This window comes from Malania oleifera, chromosome 1 (assembly GCF_029873635.1).
Source record: "Malania oleifera isolate guangnan ecotype guangnan chromosome 1, ASM2987363v1, whole genome shotgun sequence".
NCBI classification, from domain to species: domain Eukaryota; kingdom Viridiplantae; phylum Streptophyta; class Magnoliopsida; order Santalales; family Ximeniaceae; genus Malania; species Malania oleifera.
This window is the reverse complement of record NC_080417.1, coordinates 2,631,944-2,645,638: the sequence shown is the minus strand read 5'-3', so window position 1 is coordinate 2,645,638 and position 13,695 is coordinate 2,631,944. Positions and strand designations below refer to the sequence as shown.

Genomic DNA, 13,695 nt, shown 5'->3' with positions numbered 1-13,695 from the left:
ATCAACCAATGACTCCAAGCTCCGAAGCCGAAATCGAAGGGCTGGCCGGTGGTGAGTGGCGACGACTGGCGGAGGGAGCTGTTGAAGGGCTGTCGGCGACTCACAAAGGCGGTGGAGCTGCTGTAGAGCTGTCACCGGTGACTCGCCAAGCTGTTGTAAGTTTGCAACTCCTGCAAGGCTGCGAAGATGAGTAGATTTGCTCCCTCTCAGGCTTCGAAGAAGTGAAGCCTTCATATTTAGCTTCGGCCAACAAAAGTTCAAGGTAAGCTTTTTATTTTGCTCTTTGAATGTTAGATTGAATGGCAGATGGGTGGTTGGGAGAGGGGGAAAGTAGCGGAAAGCTTGCTTTAGGGATTCAGGAATACTGGCAAGCTGTCGGCCATGTAACGGACCGTTATGAAGTGTAACGTTGGGTAACGGCCGTTACAGGCCATTACGGAGACGTAACGGCCGTTACGGCTGTGAATTTTTTCCGCTCTGCAATATCGGTCCGTATCGTTTTCGGAGCCTTTGATTTTCGTTACGTAGCAGTCGTTACGTTACGTAATGGCCGTTGTTTAAAATCATGATCGAAATCGAAATCGAAAGTCGGTTTTCATAAAATCCAAAATCGAAATCGAAGACCAAAACCGAAACAATGAATCAAATTTTTAAACGGTTTGGTTTTGGTTCGGGTTTCGGTTTTTGGGTAAATTTTGTTCACCCCTAACTGCTATTGCTCCAAGAAACTCACGAAGAAGCCTTTACAAACATCGAATAAAGACTAACGGATTACCACGAGTGTATGGTCGAAAAAGGTTGGATCTTTGGATAAAAAACATGCCCAACAACTTGATAATATTGTCTAGATAAGGAACCAGAACAGGACAGAGGGACCAAAAAAAATAAAAAAATAAAATGTGGCCTAGAAACTCTCTCACGCACTGGTGTGTGGGGTTGGTGTTGCTAGCGGTTGGCTAGTGCATGGCGGCATGTGGGGATGTTTCTGGCGATGGGGTTTTGTGGGGGTAGGCTTTAGAGGGTTCTGTTTTGGTTATATGGTTGGTTTTATGAAATCATGAAGGGTAGGTGGATTTGAATAGGGCAGCAATGGGAATGTGTTTTCTAGCTATGGCCGAGTATGATAGGGTTTAGGTTGGATCATGCTTTGATACCATGTTGAGATTTTGATTAAATGAATGATCTAACTTGAAAATAGGCCCCTCCCTTTATTCATAATAATACAACAACAACAAAAAAATCAAGCCTTAAGTCCCACTAGGTGGGGTCGGCTACATGAATCCTTTTCCGCCAATTTATGTGATTATGGACAATTTATTTCGACAAATTCAGGGTTATCAAATCCTTACTATCTCATTTCAAGTTATTTTAGGTCTACCCCTACCACTTCTACTACCATTCACAATAACTAACTCACTCTTCCTCATTGGCACACATGTGGCTTACGTTGCAAGTGCCCAAACCGTCTGAGTCGCCCCTCTCTCATCTTCTACAAGAGTTATGCCTAACTTTCTACGAATATGTTCATTTTTAATTTATCTTTCAATGTTATACCATTCATCCATCTAAGCATTCTCATCTCGACAACTTTTACTTTTTGGATATATTGTTTCTTAGTTGTCCAACATTCTGATGCATATAGAATAATTGATCTTATAGCCGTTCTATAAAAATTTCCTTTTAATTTTAAGGATATTCTACAATCACAAACCACACTTTAAGCACTTCTCCATTTTACTCGACCTATTTTAACTCTATGCATTACATCCTCTTCAATTTCTCCTTCAACTTGCATAATAGATTCAAGGTATCGAAATCTACAAGTGCTATTTATTTTTACATCATCAAGTTTAACTTCGTCTCCGATATTCCGCGTACTATTATTAAAATTACATTTCATATATTTTGTCTTATTTCTATCTATCCTAAAGCCTCTAGATTCTAAATCTTCTCTCCATAATTCTAACTTAGCCTTTACTCCACCCCTAATTTCATCAATCAATACAATATCATCTGCAAACGATATAAACCATGGAACCTCAATTTAGATACTCTAGTCAGTTGATCTATCACTAAAGCAAAAAGGTAAGGACTCAAAGAAGATCCTTTATGTACCCCTATTGTGATTGGAAATTATCTAGTTTCTCCACCTATAGTATTTACACTAGTCATTACTCCAAAGTACATATCTGTAATGACATCAGTATACCTACTACATACACCCTTTTTTTCTAAACCCACCATAAAACTTCCCTAGGTACCTTATCATATGCTTTCTCTAAATCAATAAATACCATATAAAAATCCCTCTTTTTTTCCTAAACTTTTCAATTAATCTTCTTAAAAGATGTATAGCTTCTGTAGTAGATCTCCTAGGCATAAAACCAAATTGATTTTTTGAGACCTTCATTTCAAGCCTTTAGATAGTTATTACAATTTTGAATCTCTCTTTTATTTTTGTATATAGGTATTAAAGTGCTTTTCCTCCATTCATCTGGCATTTTCTTAGGTTTTATAATTGTGTTTAATAAATTAGTTAACCATATAATTCCATTATCACCTAATCATTTCCAAATTTCAATTGGAATGTTATTCGACCTTGTAGGTTTTCCATTTTTCATCTTTTTTACTGCAAACTTAACTTCGTTAACTCTAATCCATGGTTCGAAATTGTGGTCGCGGGTAACGTCGTGTAAAGGTCGCGAGTGTCGCGGGATGCGGGTGTTACATAACGGGAAATAGGCGTAATGGTCGTGAATTTTTTTCACGCATGCACAACCATGCCAAAATCGAAAAATAAGCATGAAATCCATTAATACATGATTTTTAATGAATTTTAAAGGCCTTCATTCAACCCACAAATGTTTTTTAATAGGCATTATGATTTTTATATTAATTCTAGTGCGCTGTTTACAAAAAAAAAACATATTTTTTTATAGTTTACATTACTTTAATAAGTAAAAAGATGTCGAAATGTAATTAAAATGAAGAATCAATTAATTAAAGACATAAAGTTACTAAAAATGAGTCAATAGACTCAATACTCAATATACACAATACACATACATGAATTTGAAAAGTGATTGGTATCAAATATCAAAAAATAGTTGAAAATATATGAATACAATATTACAAATTTATAACATAATACATGTCACCACCAAAAAGAATGACGTGGAGGCTCTTCATAATTTGCATCTGTATCTCGAGATTGGGATTGGAAATTATCTCTCCATCCTTATGGAAATACATAGCTGAATAAACCCAAGTTTGCGTCATTTTGTTGCTCCTCAAAATGTACTAGTGGTGAAAATCAATTGATATAGGAGGTGCGTAATCTCCTCCTTGACCATATCTTGAATAATGTCCGTAAGTTGTGGCTGGGGCTGGCTCTGGGTAGTGTGTAGAAGAGAACTCGCTATGAGATGATGGATATGCTGGATGAGATCCATATGATTGTGCTGATGAATCATTTAAACCAAAGTCGCCAAAACTATGAACCACACCATATGAATTTTCAGCACAATTACAATCTCGTTGTTGGCTACTCGTTCTCCTGGGTTGTCAAGATTGGTAACCTGGAGGAATACTCAAGTCATAATTTTCGGGTATATCAAGTAGTCCATAACGACTTTGAGGCTATGTTTCCCTTACAAATGATGTTCTTGTATCACACCCATAACCATATTCTGCACCGCCACCACCATCACCCCCAGCCTTAGTCCCAGCACCAATAGGTCCAGTACCACCATCATCATCACTTGGTGGGCTCAAACCAACATTATCATCACTTTGTGTACGTTCAGGATTTGAACTTGAATCATGCACATTTATTGGTGGCTGATCATCTCCTTGTGCAGTACCACCGATCTCTTCATCTAACCAATTTGAGTTGTTCTGATCGTCGAGTAATGGTGCCTCTCTTTCCTGTAACCATAGACTCAAAGGAATTTCGTCTTCAAAAATATAGTTCAAATTAATAGGATTAAAGCTATCTTCAATGTCTTGTTGGCTTTTTCTCATTGTATGTCTCAACTTTAACCTCATGTTGTAATGCACGAAAATAACTTTTTGTAGTCATGTACTTTAGTCTATTTCTTGTTTTCGTATGGATGAGGCTAAAGGAGCTCCAATTACGCTCACAATTTGAAGCTGACGTGGTTTGGTTAAGAACTCTGATTGCTATTTTTTGTAGCTCAGGAGCACACATGGCATAATGAATCCACCATTCGGCTGCATAAATAATTGAAGAAAAACACATGTCAATATAGTGTATGTTTGAAAAGCCAAATTTAGACATAAAAATGACAAATTAAATAGATCCATTCATCCATTATTTAGCCACATTTACTAAAATTTGTTTGTTTCACTGCCCTTTGAGCTAGTGGAGTTCCAAATGTCTCCTGCCTATCTAGATATAGCAACAACTAAAAAAGCGAAGATTGTGGAGTATAATTAATTAATTAGATATATATTATAGAATGTATGACAAAATGCTAAAATAATTCATTATTCAACGAATCCAATACTTACTTGATTAATAGCCCGAATTTGAGTATCTATATCGGGTACAAACTTGGTTATCACTTTTTTAACTCCATTCATAACTTCTTTAGCAACTTCAGAAGAGGATGGGGCACCAGACGGAAATTGGGGGTTAAAAAAGTATCCTAAAATTAAAATTTTAAATATATTAATCAATATTCAATAATAGTGTATTAGTGTTGTAACTTTTAATGCAACTACACATGATTTAAAAGTTGAAATAATAAGAAATTGTATTTTATTTACACTTAATAGCTGCATGTAAGTCTTGATGCAATTGGAAACTCCACCGATGATCAATAATTTTCCAATAATCTTTGTAGAATCAACAGTATTTCTGAATTGCCAACTTTGCCCTATCAATTGCCTCATATATGAAACTCATAGTTGGTTTTTCATCACCATCAACCAATTTAAGAACTTTTACTAAGGGTTCCTGTACTTTAATTATATCGGGGGCCTTCTTCCAAAACTCTTTCCCTAAGATAATCTTCTTTGCATCATATGCTAGGCCAGATTTTGCCATTCCAAACCTTGATTTTTTCCAAGCATCAGATGTGAACATTTCCTTTAATGCTTGTTTATGCCTAACAATGGTCTCCAAGGTAATAAAGTTGGTGGCAAATCGAGTTATGGCAGGACCAAGCAATTCTCTATTATTTGTGAATTTTTTCATAAAATTCACTCTCCACTTGTGGTTGTAAATAAAAGAAGTTATTATTTTAGCATTTTCTAAAACCTTCTTCACATTACTTTTCTTACCAATGTCTTCAAGAATAAGGTCTATGCAATGAGCTGCACATGCTGTCCAGTAGAGATTGGGTCTCTTTTGCATTAATAATTTCCCTCCTGCCTTCATTGCAGCTTCATTATCAATTACTACTGGACAACATTTTCCTCTCTAATTTCTTCAACCACCTCGTTCATTAATCTGAAATGAAATTATAGATTTAACAATTATTACTACTTAATTAAAAATATGCAAGTCATCAAGTGGCTCAAGTAAATTAGAATTAGAAAATTACTTGAAATAATATTCAGCTGTTCAGCTCGGCACATCAAAGGCATCAACTGACTTGTGGAAATAGTGCCTCTATTGGAGTAAACTAAAAAGTTTATTATGTGTTTTCTTATGGGCCTTGACCAACTATCACACATAATGGTTACATCTCTCTCCTTCCAAATGCCAGCAAAAGAAAATATATTGCTCTAAAATTATTTCAGAGACCTCATAGGGTGATAGGCCCTTCACCCCCTTTTCAACCTCTACAGCAATATCAAGCATCGGCTGCAAAAAAGGAGAGTCAGCTATGTTTGCTGGAATTCGATTATAAATTAGGAATTTGCTTACTGCTTTTCCTATTTTACTTCTTAAACCCTTTAAAATTTTGGTATTTATTTTTGGTTGCTTGGCACTCCTACTTCTTTCTAGAGTAGGATCCATCACTCTTAATCTGGCTTCAGGGGCATTAGGATTAATCCATTGTTGCCCACTGCCTCCAGCTTCTCGAACACTTGGTGACCAAGCTCTACCAAAACCACCGGCACTGCCACTACTAGAGCCACTGCCCTGATCATAATAATTACCACTTCCACCGATTCTTGCCCTAAATCTTTGCCTTTCTTCCCATTCTTGTTGTGCTCGTATGCTTTCTTGTTGAGCAAATCTCATTATTTCCTTAGTTGAATCTTCTTCGTCCCTCAAATTTTCAAAATCTCCTCTGATTTGAGCTTCTACTTCATCTTGCCTTTTTTGTTCGTCTTTCTTCCTCTGCATATTATTGTAGATGTTTCATCACTTCTTCTCTCACTTGCGTGGTTTCATTTGGACACGAAGACACCTAACCTTTTTTATGTGCCAAGTGTTGTTTCAATCGTGTAATTCCTCCTTTAATTGTCTTTTCACATAATTTACACAAGACAACATGTCTACTACCTTCCACTGGAGTAGCAAAATGCCAACCAATGTCTTCACTAGGTAGCTCTTCAGTTCCTTCTCTATCACGTGGCGTATTGATGCTTGATTAGATGACTTCTACACAAGTAAACAAAAAAAAGTTATCATCCTTAAATAATAAATTAAGAATAAAATGGCATAATTAATTAATTAGTTAATTACATAACAATATTACATAAATGATGGATTAAATTTAAACTTCAAGTTACTAACTATTAAAATTTTAGTTGATTTATACATATATAATACAATAATTTATATTAAAATTTACAGTTTAACAAAATAAATATGGAATTGTAAATCTTACAATTTAATTATTTAAATGGTAATATACTTGAACTTGAGTCACTTAAGAGTTGGGACTTGACTAATTGTGTACAAATTATAATTTAGTATAAATTGCGGATCTAATATTAAATTATTAATTGTCAAGGTTCTAACTCTCTAAGAGTTTAAGTAACTCTATAAATATTATATTTTAAAAATTTTATACTAATTTTTTATTTTAATTAATAAATTCTACTTATACAATCATTACTAATTTACAATTGTTAATTTATATTCTAATTAAATAATAAATAAACTAAATTTATATACTAATTATATTTATAAACTGAAATAGTGAAATTATAAAAAAAACTGAAATTTACAATTTATATACTAATTAAATAAACATAAATTTATAATCTATATAAAGTATAAATTGAAATTATAAAACAAACTAAATTTATAACTGAAATTTACAATTTATATATATTAATTAAATAAACTGAAATTTACAATTTTTATACTAATTAAACAAACTGCAATTTAAAACAAACTAAAATTTACAATTTATATAAAGTATATATTGAAATTATAAAACAAAATTATTAAGGAAGAAGGCTAGAAGCAACTTACTGTCTTAGTGTCTTACTCTTAGTCTCTTACCCACACGGCACACCTGACTCCCACGGAAGTTGCGATCTGTGAGCCTGCTGCTTGCGAGAGAGACGATCGGACGAAGGACTGAGGGAGACGAAGGGCTAAGGAGGCTGCGACCTGCGAGCTTACTACCTGCGAGAGAGACGATCGGACGAAGGATTGAGGGAGACGATCAGACGAATGACGAAGGAGAAGGATTGAGGGAGACGAAACTGATTTTGGGGATTTCGAAGCTTCTGATCAGTGGATCGAAGCCGTACGAAGGAAGGAGACGAAGACTCGAAGAGTGATTCGAGTGAAGAGGGAGCTCAGACGACAGATCTAAGGGTTTGAAGGCTCGAGCTGCTCTTCGGTTCTTCAGAGGCTTCAAATGACGCGATTAGACAAAGGAGAGACGCACAAATGGAGCAGATTTGAGGAGATAAGGTATGCTGGAAGGGGTTGTCGGCCGTAACGTGCCGTAATGTAAGTGTAACGGCTGTTACCCACGTGAATTTCTTGCTCGCCACAAATGCGGCCTGTAATGGTATTGGCCACCTGTTTTTCCGTTACGTAACGGCCGTTATTTAATACCATGCTCTAATCTTGAGAATAAATTTCATATTTTTAGTCTTTTCCTCATTTTTCAATTCTAAGTTTAAACCTTCTATTTGGTTTTCATTAAATATCTTACTAAAGTAATTTCGCCATCTGTTTTTATGTCTTTTTTCTTAATCAAGACAATATCATCACTTTTTTATACATTTTACATTACCCAAGTCCTTAATTTTCCTTTCTCCAGCTCTAGCAAGTTTAAATATATCTCTTTCCCTTCTTTTGTATCTATCTATCATACAATTTTTTAAATGATCTATGTTTAGCTTCACTAACGGTCTTTTTTTGCGTCTTTTCTCGCTTCTTTATATTTTTCAAAGTTATCAATGTTTCTACATTTTTGCCATGTTTTATACCAAGTTCTTTTTGTCTTTACGGTTTTTTCAACATCTTGATCCCATTACCAACTTTCTTTGCTATTCGATAATCTTCCTCTTGACTAACCTAAAATCTCTTTTGCTATTATTTTTTTTTAATAGAGCTAGCTATCCTACTCCAAAGAGTGTTTCTGTCTATACCATCCTCTATAGTCCAATCACCATCTTTAATCATTTTATCTTTAAATTTTATTATATTTTCTCCCTCTAGGTTCTACCATCTAGTTCTCTTACACTGATTTATTTTATTTTTTCTCTTCCATTTTTTAATACATATATCTAACACTAAAACTCTATGTTGTGTGGTTAAGCTTTTACTTGGGATAAATTTACAATCCTTACATGATAAATGATCTACCCTCCTAGTTAAGAAAAAATCTATTTGACTTTAATTTATTCCACTTTTGAATGTTGTTTAGTGTTCTTCTCTTCTTAAAGCAAGTATTAATTGTAATAAAATCGTATGACATAGTGAAGTCTAAGATCATCTCTCTAGGCTCATTTTTGTCTCTATCCATACCCTCCATGTATCCTCTCATAACCTTTATTATCCCTCCCAATGTGTCCATTCAGATATGCTCCTATGAATATTTTCTCACTCCCTAATATGCCTTGTATAATACCATCCATATATTCCCAAAATTTTCTATTAAGATTTTCTGATAGGTCTACTTGAGGATCATAAGCACTAATGATATTTATTATCTCTTGGCCTAAGACCATCTTGATTTTTATAATTCTATCCCCTACTTTATTTACATCTACAACACTATCTTTCAAGTTTTTGTCTTACCCCATTCTTATGTTTTTCTTTTCCAATATACTAAAGTTTAAATCCTGATTTATCAATTTTTTCTTTCTCTCTCACCCGCTTAGTTTCTTGAAGGCAAATTATGTTAGTTTTTCTTCTAATCATTGTGTCCACAATTTCCATGCCTTTACCCGTAAGTGTTCCTATATTTCAAGGCTTTTACTCGTAAGTGTTCCTATATTTTAAGTTTCTAATCTAATTCTAGTCTCCTCAACTAACTTCTTTACCCGCCCATGTCTAGAATGATGCAGGAACCCTCGCATATTTGACAACGTACCCAGGCGCCAACACGTCACATTGCTTCGAAACAACGACCTAGCCCACTCTGGCCCACTTTTCGCCACAGCCGGGTGGTATAAGTGCAACGTGTCGCTTGTGAGGGACGCCTTTGTGCATATACGGTAAGGATTCATATCATATTGATCTGACAAATTTTATGTTGGCTGTCAGCTACCTAATGTAACCCTCCTCCTTTACCCGGGGTTGGGACCGACTTTGTGTAAAAAGATTAGGACATTAAGTACAGGCGGAGTACCCTCTATTTATAATACAAATCAAAAAATTCTTATGACAATATAACCTTTACTAACACACTAATTAACATATTGACACACTTAATAATAATACTAAAAAACATAAATAAGCTCTAACAATCTTCTTTTCTTTTCATTATAGCTGTTGATGTTTTGAATATGATGATTGTTCATGTTATGGATGGGTGTTGGGGCCCTGGGGGAAGGGGGTTGGAATGTATTAGAGGTGGGCTCTAGTGATATTGTTTCTCATAAAAAAATTGTTAGTGGCACCAGCCGCACCATTCTTCTTTTAGAAGTTCATTTAGAGAGGTTTCATTGCATTATTGCTTTTGCAATTGTTGTAGAGGGTGTCTAGGTTGAAGATTAATTTAGGAAAGAGTGACTTTGTATATATTAATTCACAAGGGGGTTTATCTCAGTTTGCTAAGTTGGCTATTGTGTGGTTAGTAATACCCCCTTACATGCTTAGGGGTTCCTTTAGGAGGTAATCCTAGAGCGACGTCTTCTTGGGATTTGGTTGTTGAACGAGTGTCTCGGAGGTTAGAGGGGTCACATAATGTTGGTTAAGGCCTGTTTCTTTGTGCTGTCCTTTGTTAGGATTTTTTGCAGGTTGTTAGTAAGATGGAGCATAAATTGACAGAAAATGATTCATATAGCCGACCCCACCTAGTGGGACTAAGGCTTGATTTTGTTGTTGTTGTTGTTATTGTTAGTAAGATGGAGAAAATGATGAGGAATTTCTTGTGATTGGTAATGGGTGTGAACAAGAGAGATTATCTTGTTAGGTGGGAGAAGGCTTCTTGTGAAGTATATGGAATTGGAGCAATTAATCATCTCCTAGATCAATTCTGGGTTTTATGAATAGGGATGAAAGGAGAAATGCATTTTATTAACTGAGCATTGAAGACAACCAACATTCAACAACTTTACAATGCTATTACACAACCTCTAAAATGTTGAAAAGACTTTTAGATAACTCTTAAAATCTTGAAAAAAAATAAATTAAGCTGTAAATTATGAAACAAGATAACCCTTAAATATCTCATGCAAATTTGACTATAGGAAATGCAAATCATGCAAAATTAAGAAAGTTGCTAAAAATAACAGAAAACTGCAAGTGAGCTGTTGAAATGACCAAATTTGGGGCCTGAAATGGACTCTAGTCTTGTAGACAAAGCTGACTGCACCGTAGGGCTCATTAGGACTTTTTGTGCTCATGCTGTGGGTTCTTGAACTCGTCCTGAATCAAAAGTTGTGGCTGTTTGAAGCCTAAAATACTACTTTCTGTGCAATTGAATATTTTTGCTTATGACATACAGAAAGCTATATTAGGAAAAATTAGATCATTATATATTAATTTTCTTGAGTCATTATTAATCTACTTAAGAATATCTCTTACATATTTGGAATGCTTCATATCTCCTCTTGAATAGATAATTGCCTTTACATGTTTCACCTTTATGTCTATATAATTCTCTCTATATAAGCATATCCCAGCATACCACATTTTAGAATACATGTCTTGCGGCAATCCTATTCCTGTTTCACAATCTGGAATATTTCATGGTCTAGGTAACATTTGAGAGGTTACCTTCAATTCATTTTCTTTACAGGAATCGTCATGGTCAATTGCCCCATGTTATTATGTAGTGTTGGGATCAGTACAATGGTTGCTTGTGATATCACTAAATGTGATTTAGTTATTTGTTTTGGTTGGGTATATAGAGTTCTTTCAAATTGTGGTATGCATGTGCATATGAGAACATAAAAATGGATGAGGCAATTGAACTAGAGGGGGATTTTCTCTGGTACATGATAGTTGAGTCGATGGGCTTTCTCTTAGCTTTTAGGGCATAAAGCATTTTACCATAATGGCTGAATTATTGTCACCTTAATGGTGCATTGCAATTCTTCTTCTATCACGAATATACCTGTTTAGTTTTGAACTTCTTATTAGTATTGGATTGGATTGGCATTATAGTTGGATGCATTCCAGTCGTCATGATCCTTATTACTTTTCCTGTGAATTGAAACAATTATAAGATGGGTTTATGTGGTGTATCATGTTTCTCTTCAGGGGCTTCAATGATACTTGCAGCACTTGCAATGGAGGCGGGTTTGCCAGATGGTGTCCTAAATATTGTTCATGGAACCAATGTATACTTTCAATCTTAAGAGTCCTTATTTTAATATCTGCTCTGCTTCTTAAGAGCCATTGTGCGTCTTATCATTTGTCTTATGATTATAAGGAAATCTATAGTGGAACTGTTGGACTGATATTTATGATCTAGAATTTTTGTAAAATGTGGTTTGCTAGTTCTTATTGGGTGAAGTTACCACCTTCTGTGGAAGATCTTGGCTTTTAAAACGAAAAATGAGTTTTTACATTTGTTTTTATTGCTTTTCTGGATTGGAATTATGGTGTGGTAATTGATTTATCTCTGACATTTTTTTTAACAAAGTTTGTGGGATTTAATTTTCAGGACATGGTCAATCATATTTGTGATGATGATGACATAAAAGCTATATCATTTGTTGGTTCAAATACAGTAAGTGAATCCCTCATTTTGATACATTAAGCTTAAAGTGTGCAGACAATTGAGTAATCATGATTAAGATTCTGAATTATTGTTTTGGCAACACAATTTTGTATTCTTCTATTTTGAAATTGGAGATTTTTCTCCATCATTTTGTTTTTGCTCTTTTTATTTTTGACTTTTTTTTTGGGGGATAAGTAATCTGTGTTTAATTGAAAAGCCCCAGAATGGGGGTGTAACTCAATGCGAGAGTGGCTATATATATATATATTTCATCTCGTGCTCATTATTGGACCTGCCATTCAGTGGGCATTAGATATGGTGTTGGTAAGGCGGGTGCATGCCTGCATTTTGTCAAATCAACGGGTCTCATAGTTTTGAGCCAATTTAGTCAATGGGTGGTATTTGTTTGCACCTCTTAATATTCTCTTAATGCCCATGAATTGATAAGGTATCACTTACTCAATGCCCCCAATTTTCAGATATGGAATCTCAAATTTTGTACTTTTTTCAGTTATTGGCACTCAGCACTTAATTTTATTTTTGTTTCTTCACCTGATTGGCAGGCTGGTATGCACATATATGCTCAGGCAGCGGCCAGAGGGAAACGTGTCCAGGTAAATACTCTTCAAACAGAGGTCCCCCCTCCACTCCACCAACCCCTAACCGAAAAAAAAAAAATCAGGGGGGAAGAAAGATGTTTCTGTGTTAATTAACCTTGGTAGCCTTGGTTCGAAACTTGATGAACTGATTGATTTGCACATCTTGCAGTCCAACATGGGCGCCAAAAATCATGTGATTATCATGCCAGATGCAAGCATGGATGCTACTTTGAATGCCTTGGTTTCTGCAGGTTTTGGTGCTGCCGGACAGAGGTGCATGGCTCTCAGCATGGCTGTTTTTGTTGGAGGCACAGTGCCATGGTATTATAAAACCATTGCATGATTTATTTATTTATTTATTTTCCATTTCTTGTTGGGTCTTCTGATACATACTGGTTTACTATATCATTTTTCCTTGAAGGTTGGTGGCTATTATTTCCTTTGATTACAAAGTGCAATCATCTTTAATATATGCTTGCTTTTGTTAGATTCAATAACTTTGCCATCATTATTTTTGATTTGTGGGGAATTTTCTTACAAATTGAAAAAAGTTAAAATAAAAATTAGTCCAGGATAAATTGCCAAATTTGTGGCTGACCTTGGCGAGTTCGCTTTTTGAATATTTTTCAAATTTAGTTTTTAATTTTAATTTTACTTGTTCTGCCAAAACTTCTTATTCAAGTCATCTTTCATTGGTACCTAGCAACCAGTTTTTTTCACTTTTTATTTTTGGCACTTTATTTTGAATATGGATATTCTTGTGCATTACATCACTGGCTATTTGATGTTGATTCTGATCATCATTTGGTATT

General features: G+C 35.0%; 1 protein-coding gene across 7 annotated transcripts in view; it reads left to right on the top strand.

The window, feature by feature from the left end:
- The window catches only part of LOC131153671 (methylmalonate-semialdehyde dehydrogenase [acylating], mitochondrial-like), a 45,608-nt gene that overhangs the window by 20,176 nt on the left and 11,737 nt on the right, over window positions 1–13,695 (top strand). For 5 of the 7 annotated variants that reach the window (XM_058106132.1, XM_058106136.1, XM_058106125.1 and 2 more), the window contains 4 exons: window positions 11,822–11,901; window positions 12,228–12,293; window positions 12,848–12,898; window positions 13,053–13,204. In XM_058106132.1, coding sequence (XP_057962115.1) covers window positions 11,822–11,901; window positions 12,228–12,293; window positions 12,848–12,898; window positions 13,053–13,204 — 349 coding nt within the window. Of the gene's footprint in view, window positions 1–9,471; window positions 9,610–11,821; window positions 11,902–12,227; window positions 12,294–12,847; window positions 12,899–13,052; window positions 13,205–13,695 lie in introns of those variants that run through there. The other 2 variants (XM_058106149.1, XM_058106154.1) reach the window with 2 other exon arrangements.